This window comes from Leptodactylus fuscus, chromosome 3, assembly GCF_031893055.1.
Source record: "Leptodactylus fuscus isolate aLepFus1 chromosome 3, aLepFus1.hap2, whole genome shotgun sequence".
In the NCBI taxonomy this organism is placed as follows: domain Eukaryota; kingdom Metazoa; phylum Chordata; class Amphibia; order Anura; family Leptodactylidae; genus Leptodactylus; species Leptodactylus fuscus.
The window spans coordinates 123211877-123233199 of NC_134267.1; the positions used below are offsets into that span (position 1 = coordinate 123211877).

The 21323-nt window shown below is 38.8% G+C and overlaps 1 protein-coding gene across 1 annotated transcript in view; it reads left to right on the forward strand.

The window, feature by feature from the left end:
• SNAP91 (synaptosome associated protein 91) overlaps positions 1-21323 on the forward strand; it is a 113443-nt gene that overhangs the window by 84241 nt on the left and 7879 nt on the right. Inside the window, exons 18-25 of the mRNA XM_075268275.1 lie at positions 8060-8338; positions 10168-10245; positions 10368-10439; positions 12924-13001; positions 13717-13797; positions 13878-14048; positions 19210-19356; positions 20696-20726. Of these exons, the coding sequence (XP_075124376.1) occupies positions 8060-8338; positions 10168-10245; positions 10368-10439; positions 12924-13001; positions 13717-13797; positions 13878-14048; positions 19210-19356; positions 20696-20726 (937 nt within the window). The remainder of the gene's footprint in view (positions 1-8059; positions 8339-10167; positions 10246-10367; positions 10440-12923; positions 13002-13716; positions 13798-13877; positions 14049-19209; positions 19357-20695; positions 20727-21323) is intronic.

A 21323-nucleotide genomic window follows, 5' to 3' on the forward strand; every position in this document is an offset into this window, starting at 1 on the left:
GCTATTGTTATTAGTGATTCATGCTGATAGCCAGATGTTGCCCACAATTGATGCCATTGGTGCAGAGGCAATGACTCACAGGTGGGGCCACATCATCTAAGGGAATGCTTGACGTCATCGGTCACATGATCTCTGTAACAACTGAGCAATGAGGGGCGTTCCAGTAACCAGGAGAATGGAAGACGAGCTGTCAAAGCATCCTTCATGACTGGATTCAAGGCGTTCACCAAGAATACACCACCGATCAGACTTATAGAGACCCCAAGTGTATGACAATACAGTGGTAAAATAGACCAATATTTACTAAAATAATATCTTCATGTATACATTGGGGGAAGTCTTGAGGTTCAATACACTCCAGTGTGATCCCTGTATGTAAATGGGCATACAAAAGAGTTCACTTTTACATATCCTTTTTTTCTTTTTTTTTTCTTTTTATTTATCCCTGTCAGGTTTTTGGGGGTGGTGTATATTTTATGATTACCAGATTATACCCTCACCATGATTATTTGGAAATGACTGCAACAAATCTGTAACATAGGTATACAGTCATGGCCTTAAGTTTTGGCACCCTTGAAATTTTTCCAGAAAATGAAGTATTCCTCCTGGAAAATTTATTGCAATTACACATGTTTTGTTATATGCATCTTTATTCGTTTGTGGGTATTGGAATAAAAATAAAAATAGAGAATTAAAGGCACATTGGACATAATTTCACACACAACTCCAAAAATGGATGGGACAAAATATTTGACACATTTGCAAAATTGTGGGTAAATAACTTTCTTTCAAGCATGTGATGTTTGTTCAAACTCTTCTGCAGCAAGTAACAGGTGTGGGCAATATAAAAATCAAGACCAGATAAAATGGAAGGAAATTGATTTAATCTTTGCATTGTGTGCCCCACACTAAGCAAGATGAAGAGAACGGTCTGAGGACATCAGATCCAAAATTGTGGAAAAATAACAACAATCTCAAGTTTACAAGTCCATCTCCAGAAATCTTTATGTTGCGCACCATGGTCAACGGAACATCATCAAGAAGTTTACAACTTATGACACTGTCGCTTGACGTTGAAGGAAGAGAAAAATTGATGGAAGGTTGCAATGCAAGATAGTCCAGGTGGTGGCTAAGCTGCCACAATGAAGTTTAAACAATTTCAAGGTGTCCTGCAGGCTCAGGATACAATAGTGACAGTGGAAAATATTTGTTGACATTAGAATGAAATGAAACTCTATGATAGGAGACCCAGGAGGACCCCACTGCTGACACTGAGACATATATATGCTAGCATGTAGTTTGCCAACATGTACTTAAGTAAGCCAAAATCCTTCTGGGAAAACTGCTTATGGACAGACGAGACCAAGATGGTGCTTTTTGGTAAAGCACATCATTCTACAGTTTACTGAAAGTGGAATGAGGCCTACAAAAGAAAACCGTATCAACAGTCAAACATGGTGGAGGTTTAAAGATGTTTTGGGGTTGTTTTGCTGCCTCACACTGGGTGCTTTGTGTGCAAGACATAATGAAATCTGAAGATTACCAAAGGATTTTGGGTTGCAATGTATGGCCCAGTGTCAGAAAGCTGGGTTTATTTGTGGGGTCATTGTCCTGCTGAAATACCCATGATCTAGAAAATGCTTCAAAAAACATCCAGAAATACTGTAAATGATCTAGGCAGGTGTAAGAAAATTGTTCATGGTTATAGCAAGTGATTGAAAAAAAAAAAAAAACTGAAATCAAAGGGTGTCCAACCAAATATTAAGCTGAGAATGCCAGTGATTGTCTGGCCGATTTTGAAGTTTTGCGTGAAATTACCATATTTTTCAGACTATAGGTCGCACTGAACCATAAAATGCACCTAGGTTTATGAGGAGATAAATGGGAACAAAAAAAAAAAAATGGTGGGAATCTGCTGCTGGAGGACTGCAGGTTGTGCAACACTCTTGTATTCTCTGCAGCTGTTGCCAAACTACAGCTCCCATCATCCCAACCTGTCCAAGTAACAGGCGTGGGGCCACATTGACAGATGCCCTGCAGTAGAATTTGCCTATGTTAATTTGAGACATACCAGTCACATGATGGAGGCGCCCATATGTGCAGGCTTTCTCCTAATGTGCCTGGACCCCCCACAGTACAATATGCTCCTCACAGTGGCCCTCACGCAATACAATATGCTTCCTAAAGGCCCCACAACAATATGCTACTCAGTGTCTCCCACGGAGTATAATATGCTAAATGTGCCATTATTATACACTGGTGTCTTCTCAAGACCCCAATGTATAATAATTGTAGGTCCAGGAGAAATTATTAAAATAAACACTTATACTCTCCTTTCTTGAGCATCTTTGCTTGTGGGGTCCTAGCTCTCTCCAGCTGGCTGCAGGCCCTGTACCACTTCAGGAAACACTGTTCCTCTGTGCTGCTCCCCCCACCCACCCACCCACCCACTACATTCGGACTACAGTGTTTGGGAAAATACTTTGGGAAAGTATTTCAAATACAAAATACTTAAAACTGAAGTATTTTAAATACAAATACTAAATACTACTTCAAAAGTGTTTTAAAAATACTGAAATACTTTGAAAAATGTAAACAAAATTTGTTAAAAACAAAAAATGGAACTATTGAACATATAACCAAAAGCGCAATATATAGGTTTAAAACATCGTTCAATTAAAAATTGCAAATAAAAATATAATAATTTTATGGGAAAAAATACTGAATTTATTTATTTTTATTGAACGGCATTGGCAACAATATCCCGTTCCCGAAAAGCGCAAAATGTGCATTCAAAAAACCTTAAAAAAAATATGCGGGAAAAATACGCAAAAGAAGATAATGTACTGTATTTCATGACATAATCATATAGTAATATATTCCCGATCGGATAATTAAAAAAAAAAAAAGTAACATGTTAAAAACAGAAATTGTTAATTTTTATCATTAATAAATTAACAAGTTAATGCAGCGTGGGCGAGATTCTCGTCAATTCTTGTGAATCTATGGGACACGTGAGAAAATTCTTTGAACGTATTTTTCTTGTTTTTTTTTTTTTTAAAAAAAAGGATATAAATTGTTTTTATATAATTATATTTAATTTTTTATTTGAAATCTGCATTTTATTTTAATCTTTAACCCCTTCCCGACATGCGCCGTAATAGTACGGCGCGTGTCGGGTCTGTAACTATGGGGACCGCCCAGGAGCCGGGCGGCCGACATAGCCGCCGGGTGTCTACTGCTTTAAGCAGTAGACAACCGGCTCTAATGCCTCCGATCGGTCCCCGGACCGATCGGAGGCATTAACCCCTCCGGCGCTGCTGTCAAAGGCGCCGGAGGCGCCATCTTCCTGGCGGCGCATGGGCGCCGCCATTTTGGCAGGGATCGCCGGCTCCTGGAGCATGCTCCAGGGCCGACCCCCCGTTGCCATGACAGCCGGGAGCCTTGTTAAAGGCTCCCAGCCGGTCTGCAAATTCTCTCTTTTGCAGGCTGGTGTATACAGCAATGCAATGCATTAGTGATCAGACCCCCTGGGGTTCAACACCCCTAGGGGGTCTAATAAATGCAAAAAAAAAATAAAAAAAAGTAAAAAAAAAAATATAAAAAAATATAAAAAGTATTAAAAGTTCAAATCACCCCCCTTTCCCTAGAACAGATATAAAAGTAGTTAAAAACTGTGAAACGTATACATGTTAGGTATCCCCGCGTCCGAAATCGCCCGCTCTACAAATCTATAAAAATATTTTTCCTGTTCGGTAAACGCCGTAGCAGGAAAAATAGTCAAAAGTGCCAAACCGCCGTTTTTTCACTGTTTTAATTCTGATAAAAATTTGAATAAAAAGTGATCAAAGCAATAACATTTCCCGAAAATGGTAGAACTAAAAAGTACACTCGGCCCCGCAAAAAAAGACGCCCTATGCATCCCTGTACACCTATGTATAAAAAAGTTACGGCCGTCGGAATATGGCGACTTTTAGAAAAAAAATTTTTTAACACCGTTTTGGAATTTTTTTTTTTTTTTAGGGGTCAAAATGTAAATAAAACCATATAAATTTGGTATCCCCGGAATCGTACCGAAACACAGAATACAGGGGACATGTCATTTTGGCTGCACAGTGAACGCCGTAAAACCAAAGCCCGTAAGAAAGTCGCAGAAATGCATTTTTTCTTCAAATCCACCCCATTCTGAATTTTTTTTCCTGCTTCCCAGTACATTATATAGAATAATTAATGGTGGCATCATGAAGAAAAAATTGTCCCGCAAAAATTAAGACCTCATATGACTCAGGGAGCGGAGAAATAAAAAAGTTATGGGGTTTAGAAGGAGGGGAGTCAAAAACGAAAATCAAAAAATGCCATCGGCGGGAAGGGGTTAATAGTGTGGTAAAAAAGAAATTGTCCAAAAGGAAAAGGTTTTTATCACTTTCAACTCGCGCGCCCCTAAACCGTATGTCTGGTTTTAAAAAAAACTTGCTTCGGGGTTGGGGATTGTAAAATAAAAACCAAACCATGATGTCATTAAATAACTTACCTTTAAGTGCTTAACCCCTTCCTGACATTCGCCGTAATAGTACGGCGCTGCAGGGAAGGGCTTCCCGCAAACCGCCGTACTATTACTGCGGATGCATGGTGCGCACACAGAAACTGTGTGCGCACCATGCACAGCGGGTGTCAGCCGTAATACACGGCTGACAATGCCCTGTAACACCCGCGGTCGGAACCGGGTCCGATCGCGGGTGTTAACCCCTGAGATGCCGGTGATCAACATGACCACCGGCACCTCCGGGGTTACAACGTCATATGGTGCCGATCGGCACCCCCCGCGCCGGTTTCGGGGGGTGCCGGTGTTCGTAGGGGGCAGCCCGGGGTCTGATCAGTGACCCCGGGTCTGCCCCTTCACTTACCCCGTCCTCGCGCCTGGCCGATACTGCCGTAAATGGAGCTGTCAGCCTGTGCGTCTACACAGGCTGACAGCTTCCTATACACTGCAATACACGTGTAACACGTGTATTGCAGCGTATCTCTATTGAAGCAGTGATCAGCCGATCACTGCTTCAATCCCCCATGGGGACAGAAAAAAAAAGTGAAAAAAAGTCAAAATAAAAAAGTTTAAATAAGTTTAAAATAAATTATAAATAAATAAAGCCCCAAAAATCCCTTTTTCCCCATATAAAATGTTTTATTATGTAAAATAAAGAAAAATAGAAAAAAACATTACATATTTGGTATCGCCGCGTCCGTAATAACCTGAACAATAAAATTAAAACATTATTTAACCCGAACGGCGAATGTCGTAAAAAAAAAACGTAGAAAACCGCACAAAATGATTATTCACCACCTTTCCCTTACAAAATGTTCAATAAAAAGTAATCAAATGGTCAGATGAAAACCAAAATGGTACCAATAAAAAGAAGAGGTCTTCCCGCTAAAAATAAGCCCTCAACCAGCTCTGTCTAGCGAAAAATAAAAACGTTATGCCTTTCAGAAGATGGCGATGCAAAAACAATAGATTTTTTTCCCTGAATTGAATTCTATTCTGCACAAATAGCAACGCATTAAAAAATCATATAAATGAGGTATCGCTGTAACCGTACCGACCCGCAGAATAAAGGTAACATGTTACTTATGCTGTATGCTGCACGGGGGAAAAAAAAAAAATGCTAAAAAGCAATGCCAGAATTGATGTTTCCTTTTACATCCCACCCAGAAAGAGTTAATAAAATGTAGTCAATAAGTTACAGGGCCCAAAATGGTGGCATTGAAAAGTACATCTAATACCGCAAACACCAAGCCCTCATATGGCCACATTGCCAGAAAATAAAAATAAAAATCTACCTTGTACAATGTGAAGACAAAAACCCCAAAAGTCGCCAAATCATTAGGACATAAGTGGCTGCGACTAGAAGGAAATGTGTAAGCGGTGCGAGCGTTTTCAGGGGACACCCCATATTTAGAGCTTATGAGAGAGCATACACCAGCGCTGACCCCCCAGAATGCCCCTCTTCCCCGTCCGTGTCATAGGAGCTGGTGGGAAAATAGAATGGGATTTGGTGTACCCAATTTACTCCGCACAGCTTACACATTCACTTCGGGGTTACTAATGCTACTACATCACTTGATAAATACTTTGAGGGGTGCGATTTTCAAAACGGGGTCACTTTCTAGAGGTTTCCACTGTTTTGACTCCTCAAGGGCTTTATAAATGCGACATGGTTCCTGAAACTGATCACAGCCAGATCTGCCCTCTAAAAGCTCCTTGGCGCGCCTTCCCTCCTGCGTCTCGCTGTGCGTCCATATATTAGTTTACACCCACAAGTGGGGTACTATGGTAGTCGGGAGAACTTGCCTAACAAATTGTGGGATGCGTTTTCTCCTTTAACCCCTTGTGAATGTGCAAATTCTAGGGCTAAACGAAAATATTAGTAAAATAAATTCAAATTTGAAAATTTCACCTCCATTTTGTATTAATTCCTGTTAAGCACTTATAGGGTTAAATTACTAGGTATATGTTGTTTTGGCTTATTTAAGGGGTGCAGTTTTGAAAATGGGGTGATTTATGGGGGTCTTTAATACAAGGGTCTTTCAAAACGCTTTCATAACTGGATTAGGCCCTTTAAAAAATGGGTTTTGGAAATTTCTTGAAAATTTTGAATATTGTTGTTTCACTTGTAAATCTTATAATGTCCGTAAAAATTAAAAGGGCGCCTAAAGTTTGATGCCGACATAAAGCAGAGATCTGGGACATGAGATTTATGATATAATTTTGGCGGTCTGACTATCTGTATGTAATGTACATCATTTCAAACTTTATAAAATGCATATTTTTCAAAATTTCCACCAAATTTCCAATTTTTTTATAATTAAACACAAAACATATCAACCAAAATTTTCCACTAACATGAAGTACAATGTGTTACGAAAAAAACAATCTTAAAATCACTTTGGTAAGTTAAAGCGTTCCAAAGTTATTGCCACATGTCAGTTTTGAAAAATCGAGCTTGGTCAGGAAGTCAAAAAGTGCCATCGGCGGGAAGGGGTTAAGGAAGTTGGACATTGAGTTTATTTGACCCGTGATTAACTTGTTTGGACAGGCCTTGCAGTAAGCATACAGTTTTTGTCCTGCCCCTGCCGCATCGGATTTAGTCTTATTAATTTTGAAAAAAGTTCCATCCAAAATTGCAGGGAGATGTGGGTCTATGAGATCTGAATCATTGTCGGTTGCATCTCCTTCACTGGTATTACAATTTTCCTCCATTTTTGAAGTAATTTTATGGAATGGATTATGCGATCGGAATGATTAAAAACTAAAAATAAATCACGCTTTACTACAAGGCGGACTTGCATTGCTGGAACGCGCTGGAATTTTCCCTCCTTTAGTCCCACCTTGCACGAGAAAGGAGAGTGATGACATGACTAGCGCTGTTGTTTTGTTTTTGTTTTTTTTAAGTGCGGTGAGGCGGGTTATTTAAATTACAACATTTGTTTTGAATTTAGACTGTAATTAAAATACTTAAAATCCCTCCTAAAAGTGTTTTAATTACAAAATACTGAATAAAAAAAAGTATTTTAATTATTACAAAATACAAATACCTGACAAGTATTTTAAATACTATTTTAATTTTTTTAATTACTTGTATTTTAAATACTCCCGAATGCTGTATAAGATGCACCCCCATTTTCCTCCCAAATTAGTCTGAAAAATATGGTAGTTTTTTTGTTTTTTTCCTGTTGTTCAACACACACAAAGGAAATAAACGTATAACAAAACGTGTAATTGCTAGAAGTATATGGGAGAAATACTTCATTTTCTGAAAAAATTTCAGGGATGCCAACACTTATGGCCATGACTGTATGCCATAATAGCTGTTCTAACTGATTATCATCTTATTGAAAATGGAGAAGTGGCTGCTCACGTTGGGTTGCCTGTTTATATAAATCTATTCTATATGCTTTCTTATTGAATTTATCATAGCATGAACTGTGCTCCTGACCCTTAGATAAAGTGAGTTCTTATTCCTTCCTAACTTTTCCATCTGTTTTCCACTTTCTTCCTTCTAAGACCCTTTTGCCCCATCTGAAGGTAGTGCAGAAGCTGCTCCTGAACTGGACCTATTTGCTTTGAAGCCAGCTGAAAGCAGCACTCCTGTAGTAACCCCTACGACTAGTACAACCACTTCTAGTGCTGCTCTCGCCACTACTCCTTCTCCTCCTCCTCCTACTCCTGCTGCAGCAGTTGCTCCTACCACTACAACTGCTACTACCACTACCACCGCTGCCACCACCACTGCCAGCACTACCACAACAACTACTGCTCCTCCTGCTCTAGATATCTTTGGTGGTAAATGACTTTGTGGGTTTTTGATTGATATGTGTTTTGTTTTTTTTAAGTCTAGAGGTGATTTCTGTTGTCATTGCTTCATTATCTTTTTTCCCTCCATTCATTGTAATTTCCAGTTGAGCTTCCTGGCTTCAGTTATGTTTGAGACAATGTTTATGAGACAGACATCAAAATCTCAAGTTGTAATAAATTGTATAGTAATGATGTAATAAGGAACCATTACTTTAAATATAATTGAACTTTTCATGTTTCAGTATTGATATGGAGTAAAGCCAAATGCCCTCCTGCACATATTAAAGGGGATGTCCATGAATTATGGCCTATTCTTAGGGTAGGACATAAATATTTGTATGCAATAGAACTATAGCGATTTCACAATACATTGCAATGCATTAGCATTGCAGTGTATTGTGGAAGTGATCAGTGTCCCTGGGGTTTAAGATCCCTAGGGTTTTGTTGTTTTTTTTTTTAAACCCATATTTCCTACATCAGATATAAAAATAAACACATTAGATCTCTGTGTCCAAAAATGCCCAGTTTACAAACTACTAAAAATATTTTGTGTATTATATAGCCTGCCATATCTCCTAATATATAATATATAATATATATATGATATATATATATATATATATATATATATATATATATATATATTTTTTTTATTTATTTATTTATTTTTTTACAAAAGCAAAAAAATGGTAGAACTACAAAGTACATCTGGCCGTGCAAAAAAACAAACAAACCTAATACAGCCCCATACACATAAATGTAAAATTTTACAGGCGTCAGAAAATGGTAACTCCTAGGAATTTCTTTTTCTAGAGTTTTCTAAAACTCTTTTTAGTCAGTCTTTTTAAGGCTAATACCGGTACCTTAAGTTGCAAAAATGCACCATTTTTTTTCCATTGCGGAAATGCATCAGCAAAAAAAACACTGCTTACATGCAACGGCAAAAAAAAAAAAAAAAGGCTGCTAAGACGGTTTACAGTACCTGCAAAGTGAATGGGATTCTGAATAATTCAATCCACACACTGCAGAAAAAAAAATCTGAAGTGGAAATGTCAATTATACCTGCGAAAATGCTGGCGTTTTCCATATAGCTAAAGTAAAGACAAAGTCCAAAGAGGAAAAATCAATGAAAAATAGCAGTATTTTTTTTTTTTTTCTGTGTTTTCTACTTAGGGCATTGACCTAAGGTGTTAAAATGTAGCGAAAAGTATATAAATTTAGTGTCTCGGTAATCATGCCAGCCCGCAGAATACAGGTATCATTGAGCACCGTGAAAGCAAAGCCCATAAAGAAAGTTGCACAAATGCGTTTTTTGTTTGATTCTACTTCTTTCATTTTGTTCCAGCTACCCAGTACATTGTACAAAATATTAAATCTTACCATTGCGATGTTCAATTTGTCTGTCAAAAAATTAAGCCCTCATATGGCTTTGTGAATAGCAAAATAAATAAAAAAAAGTTATGATTTTGGAAGGTCAGGGCATTAAAAAAATAAACAAAAAAATGAAAACAAAAGCAGTGTGAAGGGGTTTAAGTAATATGTTAAATGTCTAGATGTCAACACTGGAACGTGAATGTAAATGAAAGTCTAGTAATGGCTATATGGATTTTTTGCTATACTACTATAGGCTAGAACTTGAGGTTCAGAATGTCTGGATCCATCTGTATGTTCTGTTATACACTTGAAATCTGCTTGTTCAATGGTTAACATGCAAGTGTTCTTCGCATGCCTGTCTCTTACTCGAAACAGATTGCTCATTCACTTTCTGCTGTTCTAAGCACCATTGAAGAAATAATGTTGCTTGTATTTGGTCTTAGATTTATTTGAGTCTGTTTCGGAGGTGGCTGCTGTGCCTAAGCCAGAAGTTACACCTAGCATAGACCTGTTTGGTACAGGTAAAGCATGATGTTTTTTTTTCCATTGACATTTGGCTCCATGATTTGTTGCTGCACTTCTGATTTTTTTTTTTTCCATTGCTTAAACTGACTCTGCTCCTGTTTTCTTTTGCTTTGGAAAGATGCTTTCTCATCCCCACCGCATGGGCCTTCACCTGTGCCCGAGACTTCCCTCACTGGAGACCTCTTATCTGGTGAGTGCTTTTTTGTGTAAAGCACTTGAATGATATGTAGGCCTAATGGATAAGTAACAGTTGGCCATGTCCATGCTCCTAGGGTCTTATCTTGTATGAACTGGCTGACAAACTGTCCATGTCGCTGCCTTTTGTGCTGTGTTTCATTACTCACATTTAGAATAAAAGCTGCTTGCACTATTACTTCCGCACATCGGATTTGTAGTTGCATGTGCCTGTTCATTTTCAGGACTTAGCTTGAATATTATTTACATCATTCTTAGAAATTACTGCGTATTAAGGGGGCATTCACAGTATTGTTGGAAGTCTATTATGATAGGGTTTTAAAAAGGAAAAAAACAGACTTATTATAAGAGACACTAACAGGATGGTAACGTGTTATTTAACTCATATCAGTTAGTGTTAATTACAAAAAAAATTCAAAAAAATAACGGACAGTTCACATTCTTCATAAGTCTTAGTTTTAACAGAACCAAAAAGTCCTGCACGCTGTTTTTACGGCTTTATTCAGATCACTTTTTTACATCCATTTAACAGATGCACAAATGCAAATGAATGGCCATCTATTTTCATACATATGTTTATTAAAAAAGGATCTGAGTAGAGCCCACATCTGCCAAAATAACAGACCTGTCACAGATTTGATGAAAACGAATGCCAACTGGTGACAGATTAAATCCCATTGAATCCAATGGGATTTGTAAGCGATCTTTTAACAGTTCTGTTTGTCCATTGTTAATATTTTTTGATGAACACTAACAGTAGTGTAAACGTCCCCTAACTGAAAAGGGCCCTTGAAAGCGGGCTCTGCCAAAGTGACTGTACATGGGGTAAAACACACTGAGCAAAGTTACTGCATGTACATGTGATGTATAACATACAGGACTTGTTTTGCTATTCGTTTTCAATAGACATCCTGAAACTTGCTTTTAAAAATCTCATGCATGTCAGAGTAGATAGGTTAACACGGCTTCCATGTTCTTTAACATATGATCAATATCATGTCACATGTGTTAGTAAGTAAACATAACCTTACTGGAAGCCCTGACCAGGATGGATTTATATGTAAAAAATATTGTGCAAATTTTGTCTAATATAATTTTTGTATCCTCCAGTTTTAAATCATTGTAGTTGTTTCCTCTTCCAGTTATGTAGAACTCCATTTTAGAAATAAGACTTTAGTCTCGAATGTAGGGTCTTAGCAGGAGAGGCTTTTGGATTTGTGTAGATTTCTTCGGCAAATGGATCCCTGCCCTATAGCTTCATCTCTTGGCATTATTGAAGCTACCCATTAGGCTGAGGCCTCACGTTGTGGAAATACAAAAAAAAATATATATATATATATATATATATATATATATATATATATATATATATATATATATATATATATATATATATATATTATTTTTTTTTATTTAAGCCAAAGCCAGGAGTGACTATAAAAGGAATGTGAAATGGATAGATATATAGGAAATACTTATTCTACTACCTTCTGCTCAATTCACTTCTGGCTTTGGCTGAAAAAAACCTGCATTTCTGCAACGTGGGGCCTCAGCCTAAATTCATCCAAGGTTTAAGGTCACACTAGGAAGTCAGACAATTTTTAAAAGTAACTCAAAAGTTGAACCAAGAGGAAAATGGGTAAAATTGCAGTGTATAACTCGTATGAAAACAAAACATATAAACATTGGGACGGTAGAATATGTACATTGTACAGTACATTTGGTATAGCCAAGTAGGGTGGGAACATAGCTGTAACCCATCCACATAGCAGCCATGTGTAAAGTAACTTTTAGTACAGAATGATGTATTGTATTGTAACTTTCCTATCAGGAGATGAGAGAGCTCCTTTTTTTAAAAAAAAAAAAATATATATATATATATATATATATATATATATATATATATATATATATATATATATATATATATATTTATATATTTATTTTTTTGCTTTGTTTTACAACTCATTCCCATTCAAGTGACTAGGTCTGGATTGCAATACCAGACACCAAGTTGAGTTGCTTTTTGCAGAAAAACACTTATCTTTTGATCCCGGATAGTCTGCACTAGTTAACTCTGTAAAAGGTGGCATATAATAGTATATACAATGGCCTTTATAATCTACCCCCCAATACTGCCTGATTAGCTGTAACCAGGCTAGTTCTGTTCAAAAGGGTTACCCCCCCCCCCAGTTAAAATTAAAAAACATTTCTGATATGTACATTCATGAGCCTCACAATAATAGTAATAGGTGTCTTCCAAACAACACTTGATTTATGGCCCCTGGTGTAAGTGACCAGTGAGGACAAAGAGTCAGGCCTGTAAAATTAATTGTGTTGGGTAATATTTTCAGTACACCCTAAAAACTTTTTTTTTTTTTTTTTTTTTTACCATCTGATTTAAGAAAAACCTTCTCATATGCTAATACTAACTTTACGTGGTCATTCGATAAGATCTTTTATTTTGTGATTGCTGCAGTGGACACGTTTGCTGCTCCAACACCCGTGCCCACCGCATCACCAGCCAAGGTTGAACCTGTGATTGACTTATTTGGAGGTGGGTACAAAATTGTATTTAAAGGGTTTCACAAAAAAAATGATGCATTGTAGAAACTTTGCTAGAACTCTGCTAAACTCTGTGAAAAATATAAAAATGGCCATAGAGTAGGGTCCCTGAAATATATTCAACACACAGAACATAGCAGCATTTGCCCTGCTCAAACATGCTTTGCAAAATAACACCTTTCTTTACCTTTGTCCAAACAAGATTTTTAGGTTGGAGAATATAGAGGAAGGATTTAAATTAGTGCTTTTTTTTTTTTGCTGAAGAACTGCATGCAATTTTTATGTTTTAATCAGGTTTTATTAAAGTTTTTCAAGTGTATAGCATGAAATAATAGCAAGGAATGGAACAAAAGATAAAATAGGAAGCTGTGTAGCACCATCTTGTAAGGCAAACCAGGGCCACAGGCCTAGAAAACCAGTGTCAGAAAGGTGCAGCTCAGGCTCTCGCAATAACATGAAAACAGATGTATGGGATAGCAGCTCTGATAATGATCTGATATTGACCCCCAGTATACTGCAAGATTTGGCATGACCTTTCTTTTGGGGCTTATTTGGGTATCAGTGTTCACTGTACTGTATATAGGTATCAGAACAGTATTTATTTCATCTACAATACTTGCTATGTTACATTCAACAAAACTCATTACTGTATGCTATGTTTTAACTTTTCATTTCCGTTTTGTCCACCACCACTGTTGATGTGACAGATGCTTTTGGAAGTGTAACTGAAACACAGCCTCCGGCTTTGGCACCTACGAGTTCATCAGCTTCAGCAGATTTATTAGCTGGTAACTATGATTTACTAAAAATGTTTACTGAAATCTGCCTTCTGTACTTTATTCATTTTTTTTTTTCTGTCTCTTTAAAGGATTTGGAGGCTCATTCATTTCCCCATCCCCTGCACCCATTGCCCCAGCACAGAATACCCTAATTCAACCTAGTTTTGATGCTGCATTTGGAGCCAGTCAGCCAATTCCTGCCACTGCACCTGCTCCGGCTGCAGCCACTGCAACATCTGCTAGCACTTTCGATGCGTCAGGTGAGGCTTGTACAGAATAAGTTATCCATAAATATATTTATCATGTATTTTAAAAGCTTCTAAACTGTTAGTCAATTGAGTTATAATCTGTTAAACACAGGATTGCTATAACTTTCTACATTTATTGGGTTTTGGACAGTGCATGACAAAGATGTCTCATCTGTGCACTCCTGGCACCACTCCATGCCTCGGAGGATATTGAATATAGCTGTGGTCGAATATGCAGCCTTATTCTCCATTTAAAGTGTATAGTTCTGATGAAAACAAACAAGCACAACAGTAGGTTGTTCCTGCCACAGCTTTATTCAGTATCTTCCTAGACATGAAAGTGCTATGAGTCTATGCAAATTGGCTTATGATCAGCCAAAAGCAGCCAACCATGCAAACACTGGTAGTTTTGCCCGACAGCCGATGGGAAAAATTCAACATGGCTGGTCTGTTTTCAGCAAATTAAAATCTACCGTTAGCCAGCTGCTAACGGACATTCAAGACTTGTACATGTCCAATTCTGTGTGCACTCATGAGTCCCTCTCATGGCTGTGTAGCTATCTTCTAGTTAGGGCTCGTTCACACGGGGAAAGAGGGGGCGCATTCTGACGCCGAATCCACCTCAGAATCCGCCCCCTCACAATAGAGGTCTATGTTGACCGCTAGCTTCCATTTTTTCCGTAAGCGGTATGTTCCAGCTCACAGAAAAAAGAAACGAGCTGTCCTTTCTTCAGGTGGATTCCGCGGCTGAGTCTGCCCTGGCGTCCCCCTCACGACAGCAGCCTCTGGGCTAGGCCCATTCATTTGAGCCTACTCTGGAGAGGGAAGTCGTGGCAGGCATGTTTTGGTCCAATTCTGAATCAGGACCAAAATATGCCATTCCGTGCCCCGAGTGAACTAGCCTGAAGTTTTTATCCTTTACTTGTTACACCTGAGAATCCTAAGTACAGAAATGTGCATGACTAACCCTCAGCAGACGCTCACTTGTATTTACTGTGTCAATAGATCGAGATACAAACTGTACGGTGGCAATAGAAAACACAAATTCCCAAATAAAGTCCATACTGCTGCACGAGATTTGACAGTTTTGCTATATTAACGGTTTGTGATGTAGATTTAGGGGTCAGTGTCCCACACAAAAAAAATTACTAGCTTGATGTTCTATGATGCATAGATTTAGTATTTGGTCAGTCCTTCATACTGTTTTAATATGTAGTTTTATGTAAGGCTTCTTATTTCAGCACAGGGTATGTTGTATTGTTTGTTATATGTTTACTTTGTTTTTGGACTTTACATACTGTATTATATGCATGACTGATCACATGCTTGGTTGAGGTTATTAATCATTATGCATGGCACAAGCTAATGCAAACTATATCTGCTTGGGCTGTCATTGTACTATCATTTTGTACTACTTTCATTTTTTTTCCCTTTCATTTTGACACTTTCCATGCTGGGGCTGTGCTGCACTGTTGCTTTGGTGAGTTTTTCTCTAAAATCTGTTAATTAGCACCAGTAACACCCCTCTAGTAATACATAGGCAGCAAGTGATAGAGATTGAGTTGAGATTTGTCAGAAAAACAGAGATCAAACCATTGTAAAGGTATATTAAAGGGGTGTTCCTGAATCGAGTTATTGATAACCTAGGCCTTCAATATTAGTTGGATTGGGCTCTAACTCTCAGCAGCCCCACACAGCTATTTGAAGGGTCCATGGCACAGTTGCGAGCATTGTGTCCTCTTCTATACCTACCTCTGTCTGTCTATCTGCACACTGGCTACTTAGTAGCAAAGGTGCATGGCAATGTAGCTTTAACCCATTAAAAGGGTTGTCCCATCTCAAGGATTCTATCTATACTGGTAGCTTATGTAAATTGAAGACTTTTCCTATATTGCTTTAGAAATGCTGCTTTGTTTGCCTGTAAGGTGAACTTATTCCTCCCATTGTTTACACAGCGTTATCATAAACACAGACCTGTGTGATAGGACAAGTGATGTCACTCACTGCTCTGCTGGCAGCACAGCCAGCTCGGCCAATTGCAGTTTGCTGATAAAGCGTTTAGTTATCTCTATATGTAAACACACAGATAACACTCAGTTCTTCTCTACAAGCATGTGCATATTATCTGATCTATATAAGTATTGTGATTCCCTTCAGCAAGGATGCAGGGGAGGAAGTGAGAAGAAGAGACAACAAACTGCTGAAACTGTGAGATGGGAAAACCCCTTTAAAGTGAATGCACCCTGTACCACCACTATTCAGTAGACACTGTGTAGGTAGGCCGACCAAACTAATTGATGTAGAGTCTACAGCACTGTTTTCCAGCACTACACTACAGCACTGTGGCTTCTTAATCAGCTGATCAACTGCAGTGCCAGCAGTCAGACTCTGACTGATCTCTAATGGCCTATACGTACAAATAGGCTACCAAAAGTCTAATTCTGGAAAACTCCTTTTAAGATTTCAGATTTTTTTTCTACTGGACCCCCATCTAAATTCTTGTGCTGGAGGCCAGAACTTGATTTAAGACTAGAGCTGCACAGCGGTTTTGGTGGTAACTCCATCACAAGACAAAAAAAAATCACTTTGTAAACCCTACATATCCTCACCCATGTAAGGGTTGGTTCACACTAGCGCTTGTATTCCGTCCGCAAGGGATCCGCATGGAGACTCCCCCCCCCCCCCATCCCCCCCGAACGGAATACCAACGCTAATGCAAGTGCTGTGCAGTTAAGCACATGGAGCCCATAGACTATAATGGGCTCCGTGTGCTTGCCGCGCACTGCCCACACAATTCATTCTTGCGGGCAGTGCGCGGCAAGCACATAGAGCCCATTATAGTCCATGGGCTCCATGTGCTTTGCAAGCACATCGCTTGCAATTGCGATTGCATTCCGTCCAGGGGGGTCTCCATGCGGACTCCTTTCGGACGGAATACAAGCGCTAGTGTGAACCAACCCTAAGAATGAAACTGCGCTATTCAATCCATTCACTCATGTTGGTGAAGGAGCCACAGGATGACCTGGAGCTCTTTATTGGTGTAAGGGGAAAGTTGGCATGTAGCCCTAGCATAAATGGGGTGTCCTGGACAACCTGAGAATCAGCTGTTTGTTGTATCTGACTTAAACCGGGTCTCATCAAGACCTAAATCATTGCAGCAAGTTAGGGTAAACTAGCAAAGTGAGCAGTAATGCTGTGGTTTCTGTGGTTGTGGGATCTCTCTGTGTTGCATGTCTTGCAGTATTTCTGCCCACTTGGCTAGTATGCCCTAAATTGCATCAATGTAACAAAGACTTGTATCTTTAGAGTGACAGAACAGATTTGGATAAACCTGTACCAAAATGATCAGTGTGACGGCGAGGTAGGCATTGGACTTTTCAGACTTTGGTGACAGGTCCTCTTTTTAAATGGAGCTTGCTGTACGCTTTTCAGATTATTGTGTTTGGAGCTGTATACTTCTGGTAAACTTGGCTGAGACTGACAACTATTTCTAAGGATAGGTCATCAGTAGTGAAGTCCTAGACAACCCCTTAAATGTTTCCCACTGGAGAAAACATGTATCTGACACATTAGATTTTATCCTGTCCACTCCCCCTATTTTCCCAAGTAGTGTTCTAGTGATGGCGCAGAAGTAGCTTTTACACCCAAATGTCCTGAAGAAGACACCAGTATAATATGACACATGGTAGGTGGGGACTCTCTTACAGATTGTATTGTTGTACAGGGGTTTCTGGTTATACCTCTGCTCCCAAGACTCATTTCTTGCAGCAACTTATCTCTGTCATCTGAGACTTTTCATCAATCTCTAGAATTTCTCTCTTTCACAGTTTGAGAATTACTGGGCTTTACATTTGGAACCTGCTATGCTACTACTGTATATGTCCAGAACGGTCTTATGTGCTTTCCTTCCCAACTGTATGTTTTAGGGATATTCTGTGTGACTGTAACCTACTATGTTTTAAATACAATTGTTGTGACTGTGTTTGTCAACAATAGACTTTCATGGCCCTCTAAGGCCCCGTTCACACCGGGCAAAATGGTCCGGATTTTTACACAGAATTTGCGTCAAAATCCGGCTCAAAAGACTGCCTCCCATTGAATTCAATGGGAGTCGATCATTTCCTTTTTCCGCAAGTGGCGTTTTACTGCGAGCGGAAAAAAGAAGCCACCTTCCCCATCTTGAACGCGTCAAGACAATTCCTCCAGACTAGGCCCATTCATTTGGGCCTACTCCGGGGTGGGAAACCGCGACAGTCGCGGCTAAACGTGGCAGGCGCATTTTGGTCCTGATTCTGACGTGGCTTCCCGCTTCAAAATCAGGACCAAAATACATGGTCACTAGCCCATGTGAACTAGGCCTAAGTTCTGGATACCAGATTGTGTTTGGCTTCTAGTTGGGCTCCCGTAGAAATATATACTGACTTTTGTTCTTTTTACCAAGGATCCCATACTTCAACCACTAATGTGTATAGACCTGCTATTTTCATGATTTTCTCATTGCTGAGCAATTTTAACAGTAGTTTCTTAGTATGAATGTAAAGTATAAACTACTGTTTATTATTGATCTACAAGTAGCTACATTACATTTTCAATAGGCATTGCTGCCTCTCTGCCGGCTGTGGCCATCCGACCCTTGCCAATCTTTCTAAAACACCAATTATGTTGCCGGCTTGAACAGTTATAGCATGAAAAGCTATTTTTAACTCACAAATGATGCAGATTAGGCCAGGTTCACATTGCATTCCTTTTGAAGAGTATTGTTACGTGTGTTTTGTTGGCAAATTTACCCTTTTAAAAGATACAATAGAATACTGACTGCATTTATTCCGGTCTTGTTAAGACCTCACAAAAGGCTTGTTGGCTGCAAGGTTCAACATTCAGCATTCTGTTGTAAAGGAATAAAAAAAAATTACAGCATATAATATGTGCGTACCAAACCCTAATGTATATTATGGTCAAATATGGTGACAAGTAAACCTCGTTTTTTTTTTTTCTTCTGAAACATAGATGCAAAAAAATGTAAAGTCTTATTGCTTGTCAAATATTTTTTCAATATGAAAATCTTTAATAGTAGTATTTATTAGATTGCAGCATTGAAAATGAAAATAGCTTTTTTTATTTTACATATTTTGAAGTTATTTTTTTTATTAACCTTTTATTTTTATTACAACAGTATTTGATGGCTTAGGCGATCTCCTTATACCAACGATGACCCCATCTTCTCAGCCAACATCTTCACTCACATCAGCAAACAATGCCGGTGGTGCAGGCAAAGCTCTTGGCAGTGACCTGGATTCTTCTCTTGCAAGTTTAGTAGGCAGTAAGTGTAATAATAATTTTGGCTCATTATTTACTTTATTTATATTTGTGGGTTTGTTTGGTGTAACTCCTTCTTTTCTTTTTTTTTTTTTCCTTACTGTGTCGGGGAGTGTTAGGTTAATAAAGTATATTTCAAAAATGTTCACCAATCTAGCTTCCTTTTAATAGAAAATTGGCTGCAAAGCGAGAGTCTATCCATACATGTGTATGCAATTCAGTACATAGAGCCGCATCATTTACCAAAGGGGGGGGGGGGTGACTTCAATTGGCTGTATCTTAATCTTTATACCACCTAGAAAATTGCTGGTGGTATATGAAAGCTGAGATTCTGTGTTAAGTAGTGATATCTGAGGGAGTTCCACTTTTAAAGCACGTTTGTAAGTTTTTGGTAAGAGTATCTGATAGAGTACCAGCCTCCTTCCATTGTTTCAGAGTCAGTTTTTTCCAGCTAGCCTGTTTTTGTGATGACAGCCCGTGCGCGACTTTTACTACCCTTACAAGATCCTAACCAGCTAATATATTATAGGGTAATGTGAGTTAATTGTGGCTTGGGTGGAGAAATTGCAAATTAAGTTAAATGTAGATAGATGTAAGGTTATGTATTTGGCCACACATAGCTTTTGGAAGTACAAATTAAAATTGTTTACTATTCCATACCTCTCCAACCATGCCAGATTCAGTAGGACAGTCCTACACATCGGGCGCTGCCCTGCTCTTCTGCATCCTCAAAAGTCAGGAAAGAGTTGAATTACAATGGTGTAGCTGGGAGCCATCCGCTCCCTGCTTCACCAGTCAGCCCTGTCTCCCATGCTGCTAGCTTGAAAGCAGTCAGGATCTATGTAGTGATGTCACTACATTGTGCCTACTGCTCCCAATCTACTAGAAGCAGAGACCAGAGTGGACTGGGAAAGGTGAGTATTAATGGTGGTTTTTCTTTTTTCCATTTGTCTCTATTTTATTTTAATGTGTGGACCAAAAGAAGGGGGCGTTACAGTGTGGAGACCCACAGGAACGGGGTATTATTGTATAGGAGCCCACAGTGAGGGAGTATTGTAGTGTGGAGGACCACTATAATGGGGATTATAGTGTGTGGGTAACGAAGAGTCAAAATTATATTGTGTAGGACTGACAAGGGGGCATACTATAAAGAGGACCTTTCAGGTCCTCGGGCACGTGGTTTTATATACCACTAGAAAGCTGTCAGTATGCTGAATTCAGCTCATCTTGTAGCTATGTAGACATGGTTATAACTTAAAGCACTGTATGATGGCATTGTGATGTTAATGTTGCAGGAAGCTTTAGAAAATTTTGTTCATTTAATTGCGTTTTTTACTTTTTAGATCTTGGTATTTCTGGAACCTCTGTTAAAAAGTAAGTACCTTCCATCCTTTGAGCTTAAAGTGACTAAAGTTGGCCATACAGATTAGATCTTAGACTCTATGACCAACCAACCACCGTTCATTTCAGATGAGTAATGGCAGTCAACTGTCCCAGACACATAAACAACCACAAACCTTTCAACAACCATTTGACTTTCCCAGACACCTCGAAAATGTACAGATAAAACTCGCTGAGTGCTTTATGAAGTGCTCAAAAAAGGAGACAATGAACACTTTATGGGTGTCAGTCTAGCCCATACACAGCAAATAGCAGCTGGTTCTGACCAACTTTAGTTAATGGTTTACTCTATGGGACAGTCTGTTGTAGTTTTATGTAAGGGAAACCAACAGCAAACAGTCTAAAATCTGCCACTTCAGTAGTCTAAAATGTAATGTATATGGCCAACATAGACCTTTGTGGTGATTTCTATAATACAATAATTCTCCAATTGTCAAGAATGCTATTGGAATTTATCAATTATAGCAGTTTTGCTATAAAGGTATGTGTAATTGTGATTTGTTTGCAACAGCCACAATGTAAGAGCTTTAGGTAGAAAATGTTTGAAGTTAGGGAGTGGGTTAAACCTCC